This window comes from Caloenas nicobarica, chromosome 2, assembly GCF_036013445.1.
Source record: "Caloenas nicobarica isolate bCalNic1 chromosome 2, bCalNic1.hap1, whole genome shotgun sequence".
NCBI classification, from domain to species: domain Eukaryota; kingdom Metazoa; phylum Chordata; class Aves; order Columbiformes; family Columbidae; genus Caloenas; species Caloenas nicobarica.
Window position 1 is genome coordinate 74,499,077 of NC_088246.1, and position 21,685 is coordinate 74,520,761.

The window sequence follows — 21,685 nt, forward strand, 5'->3', positions numbered from 1 at the left end:
CTGATGTGCATTCCCTTCCTCTGCTCAAGCAAGCGCAGGAGGCCAAGTGAGCACACATGACGTGCTCCCCGCAGGATGCCACATCCTGCCGTATTTTGTACGGCATCCCAAGGCAAGCCAGACGCTTTCCAAACACAGTATGATGTTTGACAGTATGATCTGTCACAGTGTGACAGGTTCTCAGAGACAACATAGGGGAGAGAGAAGGGAATGGCACTGGCAGATTTATCCAACAGCACCAAACTGTTCCTAGCCACACTCCTCTCAAAAGGGAAAAAAACCAAGCAAACAGACACACTGCAGACACACACAAATTTTACAACATGTATTCTTTCTGCTCCTTGCTTTCAGTAACTTGTTCTACTTTTATAAATTTCTCCTAACTCTCACTGGCTCATCCAAAACCTTCCCATTCCTATAAAATCGGAGGTCTGTTTTGAAGAGGGGAGAGAAAAAAGAATGACGGGGGTCCTTTTGCATACTGTTTACTCCTTTAAACCTGCTCCCAGCCCTGCTCCCCCTCGTCCCCCTACACGCGGTGCGGCATTTTAAGGAGCACTGGTTAGGCTGACATCAGTGAGGCTCCGGGGGCCATCCAGGCAGCTGTTCCTGCTCCTGTGTGTGGCTGAGAGCCAAGCCGCTCTGCCTTTTTGGTGATGTTCCCTCCTGCCGGCTACCCCCTCTCCCGCCCACACGTCTGCAGGGTGGGGCGAGGTGGCCACTGGCAGCTTTTACAAGGGAACCTAAGCGAAAAAAAAAAAATAAAAAAAATAAAAAAGAAAAGGTGGCTTTTATTTCCAGCCTCTGGTCAGAAACGCTTAGCAATTTTTTTGACAGCGTGCTGTGGGGTGAAGGAACTGTAGTTTTAATTCCTGAACAGCCGAGGCCCAAGTCGCCCTTAGGACTTTGTCACCTAGAGGAGGAAAAAAAAAAGCATGTGCTCTGTCCTCCCTCTCCCCATGTGTGGGGATGGCCTGCCAGCATCGGAGACGGGCCCGCAGGCCCCGCTCCGTACAGCTGTTCCCCTATTTTAAAGCAGACCCATCCTCGGAGGCAGCTGTTCTCCAGCCAAATGATGATAGCAGAGCAGCAGAAAGCTCACCCAGACCAACTCGAGAGCGCAAGGCGGGTGCGAGACATCTTCCAGATGCAGCACTTCTTCTTCCCTCCGGTGCTCCCGGCAAGCGCAGGAAACACGGCCAGGGCAGGTGGGGTGCACCAGGGCACCTTTGGGCCCAGCCAGCCCCACGGGCACGGGTTTTAGGCAGCTGGCTGTCTGCAGCTGGTAACCCCGGTGGCAGGGAGCATCCCCGTGCTGAGCCGCAGCCAGACGCGGGGAGTGAAGAGGTGACAGCCAAGCCAACTTCACGTACACCCTCGGAGCCTGCAGCTCAGACCCCATGTCAAGATTAGGAAAGTATGCACACACTGGAGAGAGCACATGAGCTGCTGGAGTGCTTTCCTTTAACTCTTGCAGACACTGCACGTCGAAGGAGTCTGGGTTCACGGCCACGTTTCTTGCAGTCTCTCTTCAAAGCCAGCTCTTCTCGGGCCACAAGACCTGCGACACGTGCTGGGGCTGAGCAATACCTGCTCAAGTAGGTCAGGAACTGAAGTCAGTGAGATGAGTTTGAAGCTGCAGCTCACACGGGTTAAAGATTCTGGCTTGTGTCAGGGATACTTTTTCTGAAAGTTAAACGCAGGCCCCAGTCTTGAAACACTTCCCTTAACTTCACCCATGCCAGTATTTTGACTTAAATGGGACAACCTACTTAAGTAGAATTATATCTGTGTTTAAAGTGTCTGCAGGATCAGGTCTTGGCGTGATCTAGACTTCCCTCTGACATACACACACACACCCCCCAGCAAATTTACAAAACACCCTGAGAGCCATCAGGCTAAGCTGTGTTAAGACAAAAAGAAAAGTATAAAGACAGTAACCCCTACCACAGCACATTTAAAATGTACATCTGCGTATGTTGTAGGATGATTCACCGGGGCAGGAGAAATAGGGATGCCTGAAGGCTACGGCTAGAAGCAAGAGAAGGGTCCCTAATACTCAGTTTGCCTGGGCGAAGAGGAGTCTCAAAACCAAGCAGATCTGTATACTGTCAGCACCAGACACACTGGCAATTCTGCGAGTCACTTATGATTTTTTTTTTAATTTCACCTCTTCTAAGGGATAAGAATTTATGTAATGTTAGCAATCCTAAACTGCAAAGAAACCCCCATTTAGCCAAGAAACAAACTCGACCCCTTCCTTTGCTGTACCCAGCACAAAAGCAGCACATAGGAACAGGAGTTTCCCTGTAACAAACCAGTCAAAGTCATTCAAATCTTCCCGAAGCGCGGCAGGGCAGAACCATTCCTGTTCCCAGAGCTTATTACAGTAACATGACTAAACACGCTCAGCAGTCCAATGCGATAGGATGCATCCATTTGCTGATGCCAGAGGAAGATGCACGTCTCTTCTACATGGCACCGCTCTCACAGGCTGCTTTTCAAAAGATGTTTTGAAAAGCGACCTGCTGCGTACATTCTTAACAAGTCATAGTATCACCGGCTGTACAAGTGTTTGACCTCTGCTTGCTATGCACTGTGGACAAAAATCTGACATCAGCTTATTCCAACCTTAGTAACACCAAACTGCTCCTACAAAGCTGGCTGGAACAGGCTACTGACAACACACCGATAAACTCCCAGACGGACTCCTGGAGTGCTGAAAATGCAACTAGTTTAGTACGTGAGCCCACGTGTTTTAAATTTGGGCTGGTTCAATCTACGTAAGTAACCCGATTAAAATGGGAGTCTTCTGTGGAGGTCTAATTTCTAGATGTTTCCATTACTCCGTATGCTTTCGTGTTGTATAAACATAACAAATGATACATAGATCACTGTTCGGATGATTTAAGAATTCAGTTTAAAGCTACAACACAAGTCACTCAAGGCAAGAGAAGTAGATTATTCTGTGAAAGGCAAGAGCCAGCAATTGCACTTCATTTCAGCCTTGGGAAGGTGACGTATTGAGGGGGGGTGACATCTTTCTATTCCCAGTTTCTTCTTCTAATGTCTAAGTTTCAGAACCTTGATATTTGCCATTTTTACATACAGACCGAAAGCAAAAGGGAGAGAGAAGGACATGGTCTGATTGTGATGCTTTAAAACATGTATTAAAGCTAGGAGTGTATTTGCTTCTAAACTAATCAACCAGATGTGGATACCTGAACACGTGTATATACTCGCACCTATACTGCCTACGGAAAAAAAAAAAAAAAAAATCCATCCCTCGTGTGCAAATTAGGCATTTATGACAGCTGCCCAAATTCTGCCTTGCAACCAAAGCTGTTTATACGCAGACACCTCAGCAGCAGTAGCACAGGTTCCCAGCATGCCTCAACCTTGATATCTGGAAAGGCTCTGCTATCAGGTAAGAAGATAGTTATAATTAAACATTTATACTGAGGTAGTGCCGAGCAGGTCAGTTCCACAACGTGTTAGGTGGCTTTTCAAAACTTGGTAATTGAATGCTGATCCCTGCCCCAAAGAGTTTACAGTGGAGGAAATCAAAGCATAACACTTGGCATCTGTATACTGGGAATTAAACAAAGACGACCACCACCAGCTCGTTTCTTGGGTCTTCAGACTAGGCAGCTCGTATAAACATTCATTAACAGAAATACTGGAAATTTTTAAATCAGTGGTCTGGACTTTCATAATCCACATCTGTGCTACTGGGTTGTCCAGCTCTGTTTGAATCACTAGCTGGGACAGTAACTATAGCGTGCAATTCGCACAGGCTGCTGGCATATTCTTGTCCACTGTAAATCATTTTTGGCCCAAATACTTTTGAGCAATCGTTTTGAAAAAGACAGTGAGCACACAAAGGGAAACATTTACTGAAAAGTCAGACAATTCAGGCAGTGCAGGCACGAGAGAGGCTGCCAATGCACGAGGCCAAAAGTCAGGCAACAGCAGATCCTTCTGCACAGGGTCACCCAATACTCCAGGACAACCCCAGGCAGGCATCAGTACATCTCCTATGCAATACTAGCACACGTCAGCTATCAGGCAGACCACAGCCACAGGCAAGTCTGTGGCACTGCAAATCTACTAACCCACATCTTCTCCTATGGAGATTAAGAGTTACGCAATGGTGTAAATAAAAACTCTGGCCCCAAACACACAGGAGCCATCCCTGCCCCAGATCCATCCTCGGGGAGAATTCTCTACATTCCCCATTTCCTACAGGGAAGGGCAAGCCTGGGAAGTACAAGTACTCCTCCCATTCACCAGAGCAAATATACACTAGAAAGTTGAAGTACAGCCTCTAGGATTTAGAAAAAGGATGCAGCAATGGCCCCACTGTTTCAGCGATGCTCAAAATCAGGACGGAAGACAATTTAGTCAAAATAGCCTATTACATCTCAAATTCAGTTTGCTGTTTATCAAGCAAGCTGTTGAAACAGATGCACTGACTTTGTAACTACATCTGTTGGAATTTCAAGCACCAGAAAAACACAAAGACACTATTAGTGTTTCAGTTTTTTAAAGTTTCCTGGCGTCTTTCGTGCTACAAATGCTCAAGAGCTTTCAGCTGTATGTACCCCACATAAAATCTTAGTCCAGTGAAGCCTGAAAGAATTTTGCTGTTGATTCAAATGAAGCCACGTTTTCCACTTCTACATACTATTTACACATCTATTGATTTATTAAACACATAATAGCAACCATACCGGGGCATGATCTGTGTTCAGCTTGGCCTACTTAGCTGCTCTGTGAACACCTTAACTTTTGTGCATTTAAAATGAATAACTTTACCATTTATTTCTATCTTTTTTTTTTTTTTTTCTCTCAAGGGAAAAGGGAACCATGGAAAAATCTCCAGTCACTAGAATTAAAGAGCTTACAAGTTCCAAAAAGCTTTGCAAATACAGACTGGGAACTGCTTGAACTACAGGTAGCGGGGATGCAGAGTTTACAGAATCTACCAGTTCCTTCCAGCAGAGTCTATAATCTGCATGCCTTCCTCCCAAGGTAACTGGCATCCACTCCAAGGTACAGATCATTTCACCCAGCCCTAGAAATTCACCCTCTGTTTAGGTTGAACATGGTGACCACTTCACACTCAGCAAAAGGACACTGCCATTTGCCACAAAGGAGGAATGGAGACAGAGGATGGAGAAGATTTCTCCCACGGAGAACTGTAGGAAGCACTGATATGAAAATAAATTCTTCACTATTTAAAGAAAAACACAGTTTCCAACAATAAACCGAGTTTACGCCAGGGAAATAGAGGCACTGTGATACAGCCCTCTTTACCCCTTTGCAACATGGGGAGTCAGGTTCCTTACAGTTCAAAGATTTCCAGGAGATCTTACCATGCGGAAAAGCCACCTATCTGCTGTAAAGGCTGGAAGTTGCTCCAAGACTTGTTCCAGAAGCTGCCAAGGACCACAGTTTTGAACCTTACTTAGAAACGTAGTAAGATGTGCTTAGTGACACCTGGCTGGGCCATCTGATAGGGAGGAAGAACAAGTGGTACCTGCAGCTGTTAGAAAAACACACCAAAAGACCCTTCAAACTAACTAAGTACAAGGCCTAAGTTACATCTCTGTAGAAAAGCACTTGTCATTGCACTCATACTTCTTCCCCTGGAAAATGACAGTCAAATCTCACCAGCGGAAGCCCTTAGTAACCCATCCACATCTCTTCCACAACCGGCTTCTACGGCATATGCTCCCACTTCCTGGGCCTTCCATCCAAAAGCATCAGGATGTATAGACAGCAAAATATGCGAGTTGTTCTGCAAGTTACCTAAGTGAACACCAGTTCAGGGTACCTTAAGGCTTTTGCAGAGAAGGAGGGGACAAGCAGACAAGCACATGCACAAGACGCCACAGCCACCTGTTGTCATCAATACAGAGGCGACTGCATTAACATCAGAAGAAAATGCACCCACAAATGAAGAACAGCATGCAGGTATTCATGTCCTGGCTGCTTCTCATGTTCTGCAAACACTAAGAGCAATGAGACATCATGAACTCAATTAAATGAAGAAAGTGCATTTTGTGTAACAAAAAGAGGAACTTAAACTAGGCTCTTTCCCCCACCCAAAGCTGTGAGTGGTCCAAATTAAAAGTGATGTTGCCCTGTAAAGGAAATACAAGGAAGTACTGCTGCTTATTGGTGCAAAATCCAAGGCAGCTCTCTCTTGCCCAAGCCATAACGTTAGCAGTGTGAAGGAGTGTGGCCTGAACACGGGAATGGAATTTATTGCTGTGATGCAAGTGCTCTGAGCAAAGCACTCCCAGGTAGATACACCTGAACACTGACATCACCTGCTGTACGAAACGGGACTAACAAGGGCTCAAGTTAAAGCCAGCTAATCACGCACGATGAAAGCAAAGGCCAGCTACACTTCAACATGAACATTTTGCTTCTCTCTGTTCAGAAAGGAAGCACATACCTAAACTAACTAAAAAAAGGTTTGTCAACGGCTGATCATCCTCCATTTTCAAAGGATGGATGATATTGGCCACACGTGCTTGAAACACCTACAAGTACATTTGTGCTGTTTCAAGAAAGCACATGCTAACACCTGCTAAAACATCCACCAGGAGATGACATGTGGAAAAGTCTTATATGTATCAGAGGCTGACACTTCCACTATTAACCACAAAATACATTTATGTTTTAGAACCAAATCAGCAAGTCACTCGGGCACACCAGCATAGAAAATGTCTAAGATGCTTAACATACATTTTACCCAGAGTGACTTAAAAGTCAAAATTCCATTTTCCAAAGCTGACAGAAATTACACTGGGAAGTCACTTGGCCACTGTGTGCAAGCAGTTCTCCCACACTTTTTGAGAGCTCTACACAAATAGCATCCCTCATGGAAATGGATCTTCAAAGAAACTTCAGACACTAGGATGAGGGAACGTCGTCTCCAAAACGAAAAAGATCTCCCGAAATCCTAGATCAAATAAGTAAATAATTAAATAAGATTAAACACAAAATATTTTTGCTCAGGAAAGTTAGGTGCAGGAAAACAGTGGAATTTGAAAGCTGCATTCCACGTTTCTTATGGGAAGATCGGCAAAGGAGATGAGGGAGGTAATCATGGCCTGAAAGGCCTCCCTCTCTAATGGTCCTTGGAATCCCTACTTCAGTTCAGGAGCCTAACAACGCCCCTGGGGGATTTTGACAGCTTTTCTTCTCCTTTGCTGTAGCACCTCTGTGGATGGCTGGGACTCTGCAGGTGAATCCTGCTAAAACAGCTGCCTTTCTCTACATCTTTAAAGAGGTATTCAGATTCTCTTGGCCTTACTTAGTTGAATCACTCTGAATAAACAGTCTCCACCCACCAACTACTTCTTTTGTGTAAAGCACCTATTCAAAGGCAACCACCTTTATTGATTGCTAGGCTGGCCAACCTGAAAGCTGAAATACCACTATTAAAAAAAAAAAAAAAAAAAAGCAGGATACACCAGAACGCCTGTGTTGTTTCTAAAGGAAGCACAGGTCCGGGCAGTGCTCAGTTACATCAGGACAATTCCCTTCTGACTGCAATAGGCTGCTCTAACAGGTTTAACATCAGCACAGCCACGAGCCAAGTGTCCCTTCTTCAAGTGGCTCTTCTTCCTTTAGTCCAGGCCCTTTTTCCTTGTCCTGACCCTTTTCTAGCACAACACAAACACGCCACTCAACAGGAGTCCACAGCATATGCCCCAGCTGGCAACTATTTGTACATAATAAGGCATTAGCACGAACTCTATATAGCTTTTGTCACCCTGTTCTGAGTAAAATGCTGAGGGAGGGGGGACAAGATGCTCTGATACTGGTGCTCTTCTAAGTCACTAGCCCTCAAATGTTGCTATTCAAAACAGAGGGGCAGGGTGGGGTAGAGGGAACACCTTCAGGTGGGAAAAACATCATGACTGGCAGACATCAAAGATAAGCCATCATCAGATTTCTTGCACTGAGGAAGAACAAAGAGCCAATGCTCCTGAAATTCCTGTTCAGAAGTACCCCAGAACAGAGCCAGCACTTCCCACCTCAGCCAACCTCACCTAGTTTCATTTGTAATCAAACGCTGATAACCAAACCTAGCCTGGCAAAGTTCTGCAAGTTTCAAGCCCTTGCTGGCTCCACACAAACAGCTAACTTTCCAGTGTATCACAGGCACGGCATTTCCAAAGATACCTTAAGTCTTGCCTTTGAAATCACTGCCTATAAAGATGCTTCTAAATGGGGGTGGGGGGAGCTGCAGCTCCCGTAGGTGCCGGTTTATGTAGGATACTAAACCAAACGAACAAACACAAATGAAACAAAAAAACAAACCACAAACAACACACACAGAGAAAGGATTCTCCATACACCTCTCCAAAGAAAACCTGCTTTAATGGCTGGACAACCACTTGGCAACTCAGATCTCCCACCCCAAAATAAGAAGCAAGCTGTTGCATGGTCTCAGAAAGCGAGTTCTTCTCACCCTCAAAGTTTACATCAGCTCCTCGAGACACTTCCCAGCAAAGCTGCAGGGTACCTGAGTACTCCATCCACAATGAAGCTGTACTCAAAAGAACACGAAGCAGTTCCTGGCCCCTTTCCAAGCTGCAGAATACTCTTGAAAAAGCATATTTTAAAGCTGTAATCCCATGACTGACTGTCTTGCTTGAACTCAGAAAGGACGTAAAAGAAAGATACAGAGCAACAGGCATTCTCACTACCTTCATGGGAACCAAAAGCAGCACTACCATCCTCCTCTACAGACAATTATCTCCCAAGAAAGAAGCTACCACATCCTCAAGGCAGCCGTTTCAAACTGGTCCAGTAACATGGCCAATAATACACTCATTTTAAAACAGCCTTTATTGCACTGCAAGAAGAAAACATGATTTCACATGTTTTAAGAGTGTACACCTAAAACACAGATTTCCAAACATAGACATCATTCATCAAAAAGTTAAAAGGGGCTTTTTCTGCACATGCATAGATTTCAGACTAACAGGATTTACTTGTTTTCTGCCTGTTCCTGGGGAACCTTTGCAGTTTCTTTTTTCCCAAGACCGTCCCTACAGGCTGCTATCCAACATACATCAGATGCTCCTGGAGCAACAGATAACTCTGCAAGGACATTTGCAAAGGGCACAAATCAAGAGCCCAATGCTGGTAAAATTTAGGCATACTGGGGAAGGGTAGAATTACTCCTGTATGTGGTTAACTTGAAGACTCGACACAGTCCCCTGGAAAGCTTTATTCATGCATCTAAGTAATTTTTTTTCATATGTTTTACTATCAAAAATAGTATTTTAAGTCAATAAAAAGTATTGCCTCTTAAAAAGTGAATCCCTTACAAAAACACTCAGGTTAATTTTAGCATCCTTCTGTTTAGCTGCTTAGCAACACTTATCCTATGACCTTCTAAGCACCACCTACTTTTACAAGGGATAATGAACATAACCAAAGGGATTTATCTATATGTTTTTAATCTATGCAATGTAAGTACATGAACAGTTTTTATTTAAATTAGAAATCCCACTGAGAGCAATACAAACTATTTCTGCTTAAGAAGAAACTTTCACAGGCTAAAGTCAAGCTACTCTTATGATTGCAGTGTGACTTCAACGCAGGCAAAGTGATAAAATCCTTAAGGACTGAGAAAAGCACTACCAAAGTCAGTGTTTGTATGCCTTGGGAAACACTGCACTTGCCTTTGGTACCAAACGAGATTATCGATATTACTAACAGATGACATTCCCAGTTTTGAAACTTCAAGAATCTCCTGATGCTCAGAACCAAAAAGAAAAGCCATGTGGTCAGAGGGTCACTGAATATTGTCAAGCATTAAGAATGGGCATACAACCTGGGTGAGCTGAGTCAGAATAAGATGTTTCACTACACTGAAATCTGCAAGCAAATAAAGCTTGAAACATCCAGGTCCGGGTGAAAAAAAAAAAAAAAAGAAAGAAAAACAAACAAAACCACAACACCAATGAACAAACAAAAAAACAGAAAACAGTCAGCAAACATCTTGTTACATTCTATCTTAATATCAAGCCAAATATATATATTCTTCAGGGTCATTAGTTATTAAAAGAAATGTGTAAGGGTGGCTACATAACTTGGCATTACTGGTGGACAAACAACAGTTTGACAACTAGAAGCTGCATGGGAAATTAGAGCAGAAGAAAAGTTTACTTGATTGTACTTTAAGGATGGTGTTTTTCCAACTACACAATACGAAGTCAGTTCCAAATACAGCTGCCAGGAGGAGGAGGAGGAAGGTGAGGGAGCAGAAGAGGCCGCACTGAGCAGGGCACAGCTGCCCTGTAGCAAGAGAGGAGGCTGGATGTGTCCTTGCCGGCAGGTGAGGGAGAGCCCTGGTCCTCTGATTGATTGGATGATGGATTCATGCTGTTTCTGGGTTTCTAACAAACAAAAGGCCTATTCTTCCCTGGATGTACCCAACTCCCGTTAAGGCTAATAGGCATTATGCAGGCACACCAAGAAAAGACTATATACCCTTAAGTCTTCAAAGAGAAAATTAAAACCTAAAACAAATATGGCTGGCCTGACCCTGAGTCACTGCATCCCTTTCACGCACGCTGACCCTGTGGAAAACAGGAACTGCGGTAACAAAACTCGGTGCTTGTGTCAAAACGACAGACCTCAACGAAAAAACTTCAGCCATCATAACAGCTGTCTACTGTGTGCTGCAAGGGTGACAAGACGGCATTATTTAGCAACTGCTCCTGTTGTTAATAAGCAATTTTTTTTCCAAGGCACAGGGCTGGAGTCTGTGTTGGAACAGCAAGAAACATCAACTGCATCTGCTGTCTCTCCTACACCACTGCCCCCAAATCACACTGAACTAGACGTTTAACTGCTTTCTCAAATAGGTAACCACACTTAATCTTATCTACAACAGAAGACGGGCGAAACAGGGAGTCGGGATTAAAACTGGACGGTTGTGTTTCCCCCTCCAGAAATCATTCCAGTGGTTCCTAAGCAGGATGCTGGCTCCTCGGCGGGCAGGACCAGAGCATCAGCTCCGGGCCGGACACCCGGCGCGGCCGTGGGAGGGCGGCGAGGCGCGGAGGTGCCGGGGCCTCCGCGGGGCACGCAGCCGAGCTGGGAAATGTGCTGAGCCAGGAGAAGCCCTCTCCTCCTGCGCAACCTGGCGAGGATGCCGAGCAGGCGAAGATATTGGAGACCGGGGAAAAAAGTTTAAAAAAAAAAAAAAAAGGCAGGGGGGAAAAAAAAAAAAAAAAAAAGAAGGCCAGCGTGCGTGCGGAGGGGAGGCGGGGGAGAAGTGCAGGGAGAAGAAGCCAGAGGAAACTTATCTGCGACATGACAAAGTTCAATCCACCGCCCTCCCTCCTCTGCTGAAAAAAAAAAAAAGTTGCAGCATCTCGGCGCGCCGCGCTCCCCGGCCCGACCCGGCTCTGCCCAACAAGAACCGCGCCCGGCCCGGCCCGCGCCCCCCGCACCGCCGGAGGATGGGGAAGGGGGGGAAGAAGAGGCCAGCCCCGTGCATGATGACTGGGCGGGAGGATCTGCCTCGCATCCTCACCGCGGCCCCGCGGAGCCGCCGGGGGGGGGTCCCGGCCCGTAGCAACGGCGATGGGGAGCGCAGTCGCCTGAGAGACGGGTCGCGGCCGGCTCCCATCCGCAGCGGGCACCGCGCCGCTGGCGGCCCGAAACTTTGTTTTCACCCCAAACACCGCCGCTGCAGGGGGGTGTCCACCGCTCCCCCGCGCCGAGATGGGGGGTGAAAGGGGCGAAGGCGGCCACGGACCCCCCGTTCCCCGCCCCCCCCCCCACCTCGGATGCTGCCCAGCTCCTTCCTGTAGTGGTGACGCCGCCCGGGCGTCCGTGCCCGCCGCTGGCCCCGCCGCGCAGGGATGTGTCCCTGGCACCGCACAAAGGCAGCGGGACGGGGGGGACCCGTGGGGGGCAGCGCAGCCCCCCTCCCCCCCCCCGGCCTGGCTTCCCCCCCCACCGCCGCGCAGGCCGGCACGGGAAAGGACACGCACGTCCCTACCCGGGGCGGGGGTAGGTGGAGAAAGGAAAGGAAAGGGGAAAAAATAAAATAAAGAAGAAGGGGAGAGAGGAGAGGGGAAAGGTACCGGGGTGCCAAGGGCAGGCACGGCCGGTCGGCCCCGCCGGGGGGAGGACGGGGGGGGGGGCGGAAAGTCAGCGGAGAGATGCGCGGCGCAAGCCGGCTCTACCTGCGAAGAAGGGGCGCCTTCATCCCAACTTCCCAGCTCCGGCGCGGCCCTCCCGGCCGGGAAAACCGGGCAGGGGCCGCCGCGGGACCCGCCACCACCGCCGGCAGGAAAATAAGCCCGAAGGAAAAGTTAAAAGGCAAGCGGCTGCGGGCTCGGGAGACGGGGGCGAGCCGGGCTAGAAGATGTTGCTTCCTCGCAGCCCCATCCAAATTGTGGCGGTGGCTGGTTAAAAATAAACTTTGCAGCAGGAGGGGGGGGATGATCTGGCCGGATTCCTGAGCTCAGACGGTTTAATATGGATGAGCATCAGGTCCTGAAGGCAAAACGCCGCGGCTGGTGCTGCTGGTTGGTAGAAAGTCTGCAACAGGGAAGGGGAAAAAAAAAAAAAAAAAAAAAAAAAACAGGAGCCGCGGAGGGAGGAGAGGAGAGGGAGGAGCGGGGGAAGGGAAGAGGGAGGCTGCACGAACTCATCATCATCTCCACCGCTGCCAGCCAAACTTTTTTTCCTCCTCTTTTTTTTTTAAAAGGAAACTTTTTCCTCCCCCCCTAACAAGCATTTCATTTTTTAAACAAGTCGCACGACCAGCCGACACGCTGCAACGTCCTGACCCCGGCGCCTGCCCCCTCCCAGAAGTTTATTTTTCCTCCTCTTTCTTTCTCCCCCCTCCCTTAAGAAGAAAAAAAAAAAATCCCTCCGGAGTTAAGGCACGCTCCTGCCCTTTGTGAGGGAGCGCGGCGGCCGAGCAGCGCCGCGGTACTTACGCCGGACTTTGCTGGGGCTGGGCTGCTTGCGCCGCGACATGCCGGGAGGATGGGCCGCCGGGGGGGCGCGGGGGCGCGCCGCGGGGGGAGCGCGCACGGGAGGGAGCTGCAAACTTGTTCCGGAAAAAGGAATCAAAATGGCGTTTCTGTGGATGTGCAAAGTTCATCAACTCCGCGCTAACTTCCCGTCCTCCGCGCCTCCCTGGAGGGGAGAGATGGGCACGGTTAGGGACCCCGCCGCGCCGCGCTCCGCGGGCGCCCCCGCCCCCTGCCCGCCCCCGCGCTGCCCCGCGCACCCTGATAAGGAGACACATCACGTGTCGCTCGGGCTCCTCTCCCGGGGACGCGCTACCGCGGCGGCAGCAGCGGCAGCAGCCGCCTGTTGCAAACAGCATCTCTATCTCGCCCTCGTCGCGGGGAGGGAGGGGCGCCTCTAAGGAGAGAACTCGGCACAACTTTACCTCCCCCCCCCCTCTTTCGCCCGCCCCGCCGCGCACCGGCCCCCGCCGCCGGCAGCGCAGCAGCGGGATGTCCCGAACCGGGAGGGGGGAGCGGGGGGGCAGCCACCAGGTGCCACGCGGCGCCCGGCGCCCTCCCGCCGCTCCGCCGGGCGGGCCTCGGCGGCCGCGCTCCCCACCGGGTGTCCGGGTGTCCCCCCCCCCGGGCGGCCGGCGGCTGTGCCCGGCCGCGCAGCGCGCCCGGCGCTGGAGCGCATCCGGAGCCGGCGGTGCCGCGCTGCCGGCTTTAGGGATTCATCGGGGCTCTCCGCTGGCCGTGGAAATGTCTGTGCATCCTCCTCCTCCTGCCAGCCCGGCGCCTCACCAGGTACAGCAGCTGCAGGCAGGAGTCTGCTGCTCCGTGTGCACAAGTCGGCTTCTGGTTTTGTTTGGGTTTTGGGTTTTTTTTCTTGGTTTTGTTTGTTGGTTTGTTTGTTTTTCCTCAGAAAACTTTCTTCTTTATGCGTTTTGAATCCCTGCTGGGGTCAGTCATCTGGCCGATGAAACCTGAAGGACGTGAAGTTTTACAAGACCCGGAACATCAGCAGAGGAACAGCGGGTCCAGATACTGCGTCTAATCAAAGGCAGGGTCTGGACGTTTGCAAATACCTGTAGTTACAAAGTGCACAGGCGTTGCGTACAGCACTGCACGTATGGTCCTTCCTGTCGCTTTCACTACAGTGGAATTTCAAAGATGTGGAAGACTCAACAAGTGATGGAGAAGTGTTCAGAGTTATTTCACTTCAGTATTGGTTTAGAGTTGTGTGACAAATAACTACAGAAAAATAGAATATCTGGGAATACTCCATTCTGAAAGCTCCATTGGGAAAAAAAAAAGGCAAAACTTCTTGCAAGGGGGGCTGTAACGAGCATAGGAGGAACCAGTTTACACTTTAAGGAAATTGTTATTTACTCTATTTTTAAAGCAACTAAAACTAGGCCTTTTAAAGCTGTTACTAGTAAGATGGAACCTGAAGTCACAGGCTGTCCTGGCCAGTAGGCGAAAGGCTTGTACCAGCTTACTTGGTATCCTATCTCCTGATTGAAAAGGGATTCGTGTGGAAAGGAAGGCTAAATTCCAGGTGTGTGGCAGTAAGCCCTCAAACAGCTCTTTTCACAAACAGTCTTCTGCCCATAGGGTGTCATGATTAACTTCCTTTGCGCTGTTCTTATCAAATATTGGATAAAGGCATACGAGTCAGGAACGCACAAGACCTGTCTCAAAGACGTGAGATGTGCTTCCTGTTGGGAATAACCTTCTTCCCTCCTGAACTCCAAGTAAAAACACCTGTAGGTCTGGTGATCTGAAACCTGGAAATGCCAAAATTGTAAAACCAAAAGGCACGTGTGTATTCGGAACACAAAACTGCAACTTTAACTTAGGTGTGTTTGTTGAGGTGGTTTCGGCAGGCTGAATTTTTGTCAGCCAAATTTTGTGCTTTGTGCATGAATCTTAATACCATTAAGCTCTGTTAAAGTGGAGATGCTGACTGACAGAACACCTATATAATAGTTTACCCTGCTCTGTAGCAGCAAACATTAGAAAGTACATTCTGATTGTTCTACTACAAGGCTCTTATTTTATCAAAAAACAATCAAGGGAAGTCATTAAAAATAAATTCATTGTGAAGTGTCTTTAACCTTTTCATCTCTGTCCCCATTATACCTGCCAACCTGCAGTGGCAAAACGGTAAATTCAATAGCTTTATAGCCAGCCTATGTCTTTCCTTCAATATCTCTTGCAGTCAGGCATCCGATTAAACAAAAACCTGAGCAGTTGTCCACCTTAAGCTCAGCCCTTAAAACAATGCTCTTCACATTGGAAGACTGCTGTGATTTAAGCCTGCATGGCACATATAAACTGCACGGAGATTAGGCCTACAAGTTTACAACCTAAGGCCTTGTTTGCACAGACCTTTGCATAAATTGCTGTAATTGAAACTGGTGCGAATTCCTGTATGGATAATCATCTTTGGAGGCCATCAATGCATGTGTCATTGACCTGTGGCTAATATCTCTAGAATAGTCTTGGACACGTTTTGGACCACCTCTGCATGAGGGTTCCCATCCACCTTCGCTGTGTTTTCTAACTTTAGAGGTGCTTTAGCGGCCTTCCACACGGGAACTTTAGCAAGTGAATAGACAGAATAGGAAAACAAGCGCCATTCAATTCAGCATCTGAAATCTGCTCTAGAAACATGGAAATGCAAAAAATGTAGGTATTGTAAAGCTTGTGCTGCAGAAATATCAGGATTTTAGTGCTTGGAGAAAATAATGTACATTTTTTTAGTTGCATTGATGTTTTTATGTTTTAAACATCCCTATTATTTTAGAAAGATGGAATGAAGGGTGAACTAGCACTTACTATGTTATGTTAATGCTGTAAATTTTAAAAAAGCAAAAAAGTTATGTAATGACTAAAAAAATATAACTACCAGCATTTATGAAAGAGTAATAAGTGTTGTCTCTTTAAAAGTTTAGGAATTAATTCTAATTCTGGGCTATCACAAAGGCAAGAGAAATTAAAATAACTCAGTTTTCAAACTTTCAATCATTTGAACTTTTATAACACATCAGAGAAGTCAAAACCCACTGTGGTCTAAGACTGAACGTGAAATTTAGAGCAAATGGGTTTCATTTTTTTTTTATTTCAGTGAGAGAAAGCAGAGATTTTTTTGTCTAATAAAAAACACTTTTATGAATAAAATGACACTTTCAAAATGTTACTAGATTGCTTACAAGATACAGCTATCCTTTTCAGTCTGCATTTTCTACCATCTGCATTGCTGTGCTTTATCGCATCTCTTCTGATCACTCTATATATGACTGTTGAAGTATTAAGTCTTTTTTTCCTAAGACCACACGTGGTTTGTATGCTTTCTGGATATCATGACTTCAATACTCAACCGCAATGGTAAACATGCCAAGGGGCAAGACGACTTTCTCTAACTTCTGTATAACCTCACACACCTCTCTGATTCTACACAGTGTTGTTAAATGCAATGAACAGTAGTACAAATAAAACCAATGTTTTTGTGATGGTATCTTGTGTGTTATCAATTCCATTAAAACCACTGGGTGACATAGCCATGTTGGTGACATAAAAGCCACCTGTCCCAAGAAAAGGACAACTCTGTCCCCACCACAATTCAAATATCACAGATGCTGATTAAAGGTGTTCAAGGAGAGAAGAAAAACAGGATGTGTAGCTTACATGAAGGTCACAACTTGAGGATACAATGATGTCCTAAAGCACAGAGACTAAATCTAACATTGGCATTAAAAGAGGAGGGAAAGGTTAGCTAGAAAATCTTATTTCCTCCTCTGGCTTATTAGACATTACCAATGTTCTCTGCTTTAGATCATGGTATTTAGAAGTTACTTTAAGTTACTGAAATGCTTACGCATCCCTTTCAGCAAAAACAGTTTGGAGTAAGGCAGTTCTCTGACTAACCAGGAGTATTTTACGCACTGTGAGAGGCACCCTTGGGCCCTGACTTCCTACCACCTCGTGACTGCTGGGTGAGGGCAGCTGCCCGGAGCAAGCTCCCTGGCCCTGACATGCGTCTGTCCGTCCAGCCACGGGGGATGTCAGAGGCACTGGGGGCCCCATCCACTGCCTGAGCTTCTCCCTGTGCAGCATCCGGAGCCCTCTCCCCACCACCCTTTTCCTGATGTCTGCGCTGGTGCCAAGAGGCAGAACTCAGCTGACATACTAACGCAGGGAAAAGCCTGCTTGGAGGATCAGAGAGCACAGCCCTGAGGGCTTTGAGAAATAAGTCTTTATAAAACCTAAGACCAGAAGAAACGCTCGGATTTCCTTCACATTTCAACCACGCATTTCTTGAAATGAACAAGCATGACAATGGTGGGTCTTCTCATGGCTTGGGGTTTTGTTTTGCTTCTGAGGGTTTTTTTTTCTTCAACTGAGACACAGGTTTCTTGGATCAAAAAGTCCTTAAGAACGAATGCAGAACTGACAAGTGTGACTAGCATACAGGCAGGGTAATTATACAGAATAAAAGGGGGAAAGTTCAATTAAATATATTTCCTAAAAAAATCTTGGAGAAGTAAACTTGATGAATTTGTGCTGTGGAAAACCACGCAGAAAAGCACAGCACGTAAGACCAGCCACAAACTCTCTCAGAACATTTGTCTGAGAGACGTCACAGCACTGTACAGCATTCCCATTTTCCCTTTGTGGGTAGATGTGATGCACCAGCACACTCAGCTACCTCGGCCTCTGGAAATTGGGCAGCTGGGGAGCGAGAGAGCAGAGCGGTGGAACTTGCTTCTGCAGCAACCCCACCCATTATCTCCAAGGGCAGCTTCGGATGATCAGAAAGTCAAGGTCGAAGCTGCAGTCCCAACTTATCTTAACATTAGCCTGTAGTGAGTGAAAGGAAAGCTGAGGTAACACAGTGTGCTTGAGCAATTTCCCTCACATCTCAACAGGCTAGTAGTGACAAAGCTGGAAATAAATCCCAGCTTTAACCCAAAAACCCAGCGTAGTTCTTCAGGTACCAAGCCATCCACTCCACTTTATGACCTACTCTCAGCAGACAGTATTTTAGTGGTATCACACAGCAAAAATAAAAGTGCTAAGTGTTTGTTACCTGTTTGGTCTGAGCTGTTTCAACAGTGCAAAACAGACCTTGAGCTGACTCACTCTTAAGACTACCTCTTGTCTAAGGACTCATCTGGAAATACGAAGACGGTATTTCTGAAACCCACATCACTTTTTTCCCCTATAGATCACAGCCTGTAGGGCATATTGCAGGACTGCTTGAAGTCTCTGGCTGCAATAATTGCTGGCCCCATCTCCTCTCCTTTCACTGTGGGAGTCTCCAGCAGACAGATGCAATGCAGAGCAGCTCTCCTGCTGGGACTGGACCAGCTTGATGAACTAGTCCCTTCCCTAGCCCTGATTTTCTGGGTGTAAAAAGCAGCATAAACTATTCCCCTATTTGAGCAATGATCAAAGTTTCTAAATCCTTTCTGGGGAAGACCAACAACTGAAACCTACTCTTTCAGGTATATAGGATGTATACCTCTGTAGAGAATGGCTAAAGTGATACATAAGCAACTGACATGTCTTTCAGCCTTGTAACCAAAACAAACAGGAGGACAAAAGAGTGTTATTTCCATATTAGTAACCAAAGTTCTTAAAAGAGAAGGATTTTTACAAATAGCGTGTTTTAAATGGGTAAAACTAAGTAAGATCCCCTTGCATACTTAATTCCCTAGCAAATTTTGGAACAGCAAAGCCTATTTATTCCTCAGACTGTATAAAAATGTAGCGTGAAAAAAACCAGCAAGCAGATGTTTGACATGTACATTCTCAAACAGTTCTGTGATCGCTAATGTACAGCCTCAGAAGCAGGTTGTATAGCCCATTTACAAGCATGTCTGTGTAGAGACGGAGTGGGAAAAAGAACAATGGTAAGCAAAACCACCCACTCCAATACTTTCACTTCTTTTAAAGCTCTACATTGTTGCCCAGAAGCCTTTGTTGCCAGGTAATGCAAAAAACACAGGTGTGCAAAAAGAAGTTTGTGTTTAATGCCCAGCTTGTGATTTGGTACTGAACGTGACATGTTTCATTCTTATTGACCACCCAGCCTCTCACACCTAATTGATTGCTAGTTTAAATGTGATTATTTTCCCTCCTGAAGGCAAGCAGTAAGCCAGCTGTGTGTTTCCCCACGTCCCGTTTGCTAGGGAGAGCTGATTCTGAAATGTAATGCTCACTCTAACAGCGACTTCTTCACATTCAGTCATTCAAAGGGCGGCTGTAGCACCAGTGGAGACAGCAGCAGCAGCTAAAGGAAGGCAGCAATATCCATCTGAACTATTACTATCTTTTGATATTATAGGCTAGAGATGGAAAATACCCGCTATTCATTCCCCAAGGTGGCCACAGTATTGCTCTCTGCAATGTTCTTTTCAGTACTGTCTTGGTTTAGCTTTAAAGATCCTCAGTTATGGAGGATTCAACAGCTTCTGTTGGGAGCTTGGTCTATACTCTCACAGATTTCGCTGTTAGGATGCTTCTCATGATTTTTCCAGCCTACATTTTTATTTTCTTAACTTCATGCCACGGCTAATCATAGCTGAAAGAGTGCGAGAAGAAAAGTGGGCAGGGAAGAAGGAAACCCCAACCAGCCCAGGGAAAATACAGTGGACAGTGCTTTGAGATGCACCCACAAAGCAGCAGAAAATAGGCAGCGAGGGCCAGCAAGCAGCAGAGAAGTGAAGAAATAGGAAGTGAGGCAGCAGTCATGAAGAAAGTATGCAAGGGAGCAGTTACCCTGCAGGGAAGGAGAAAACAGGACAACTTTCAAGGGCAGAGATTAATATAACTTAGGAGACGCTGCCATGCCAGGATTTGAGGAAGGGAAGGGAGGAACTGAGCTACCAGGAAAAAATGGCCAGCGGATGCGGCAGACAAAGAATCAGGAGGGAAGCAGAAGAAAACGGTAGGGCTCAGGTAAGTGAGCATGAAAAGAGCTGCTTGTGTTTTTGTACCTACTTAAATTGTGCTTTGTGCCTCCTTAAGCCAGAGGCAAAATTGCCTCGGGATGGGTCTATGCCATAAGGTTGTGCAGGCCTACTTACACTAGTCAGATGTACAATGGGATGCAATGTGCAACTGAGGCTAAAACCAAGCCATGCTACCAAAAGTAGCGAATGTTCACAGTTATGCAGTCAGAACTATACTTTCACCAGTGCAACCCGTGTCATTCAGGCAATTATAAGATAAGCCGCGCTGGCAAAAGCACAGTTTTGCTGATGGAAATTGTATCGGGGGTAGATACACCTCCGCTGCAGCGTACAGATGTGTAACCACACCAGTAGTGTTCTATGCTTGTCAAAACAGCGATGCTGTATTAGCAGATTGTCCTTAACAGAGACATGATTAAGACAGGTAAAAGGAATTCTTCTACTGGCATAATAAAATGACTTCCCACAACAACAGTAAAAACTATCAGCAGAAGGATTCTCCTGGCAGAAAAATATAGCTTTGTGGACCAGAGGCATAAGATAGGGACGTGTTTTAGATCATTTATGGAGCTCTCACATGAGAAAAAACTTGCTTCTACAAAAAGAAAACTCCATATTTGCCAAGTGTCTGAATGTTAGGAAAATGGGGATAAGAGCATTTAAGTCCAAATATGGACACTTTTACATTCATTTATCATTCAAGATTCATTTATCTTTATTGTTAAATTAAGGATTCTTGAGAAGAAAGTATTCTCAAGACATTTTTCTGCATTCCTGCCTTCAACTTGTATAACAGATAACATGTTCCATAGTCTTGTTTCCTCCTGTGCAATACAAAGAAGGTGAAAACTCTCTTAATGAGCACCTAGAGAGGAAAGATTTGGTACAAGGTAGATGTGTTACTGAACTTTTCAATTACTTTGGTGGTCAGATGGAGCTGTGCTCTATCTAAAATGAAACTTGAAAAGGAAAAAAAAACCAAAACCACTATTATTAAAATGAGCATAAGAGAGCTGTTACCTGAAATGATTCACTGAATGGAAATCTCAACTCTTGAAACAAATGTTTTCTAAGAACAGGGCACTGACATCAGCTTCTTCCTCAAAAGAACTCGGAGTAACTAGAGAGGGCAGAAAACATTTATACTCTAAATTTCAGCTTGCAATCGGTGGTCCGTGTGCTTAAAGCAAAGGGTTAAATTGTTTGGGATTAGGGTCTACGAAAACACCCTGAAATCCCTCATGAAATACTGCATGAAATACTCATGCAGTATTTTTCCTGCAGCCTCTTGTGAACTGATAATAGTTTGCAGTGCTTCCCTTAACTCACCAGTAGAATAATCTTCTCAGCTATTAATTTTATTTAAACGGCAACTGCAAATAACATTTTATCTAATAATTTTCTGAAAAATCTTTCCCACTTCACATAGACCTTCTGAGTTTGTTTCATTCAGCTGTTTTACTCTATGTCCTTTCCCTGTCGGAAGTGGCTGAAGGTAATTTTTAGAGTGCCAATGAGCAGCATGAGTAGTCCGGTAAAATGATTTTAAAAACCGTCAAATGCAAATAAACCAACAGACAAGGAAAGGCCTGAGAGTGGAGCCTGATGTCACCAGAATAAGAGTTACACAGAAGGCAATCCAAGAGAAGGGCTGGGGAGAACACCGCTAAGGTGCCCAGTAGCACA

General features: G+C 46.3%; 1 protein-coding gene across 4 annotated transcripts in view; it reads right to left on the reverse strand.

Annotated features, from left to right (window-relative positions):
- RREB1 (ras responsive element binding protein 1) overlaps positions 1 to 13,261 on the reverse strand; it is a 126,831-nt gene extending 113,570 nt beyond the window's left edge. For 3 of the 4 annotated variants that reach the window (XM_065628931.1, XM_065628932.1, XM_065628936.1), the window contains exon 1: positions 12,999 to 13,261. In XM_065628931.1, the coding sequence (XP_065485003.1) occupies positions 12,999 to 13,038 (40 nt within the window). In that variant the 5' untranslated portion in view covers positions 13,039 to 13,261. Of the gene's footprint in view, positions 1 to 12,236; positions 12,460 to 12,998 lie in introns of those variants that run through there. The other variant, XM_065628933.1, reaches the window with a different exon arrangement.
- Between the last annotated feature and the right edge of the window lie 8,424 nt (positions 13,262 to 21,685).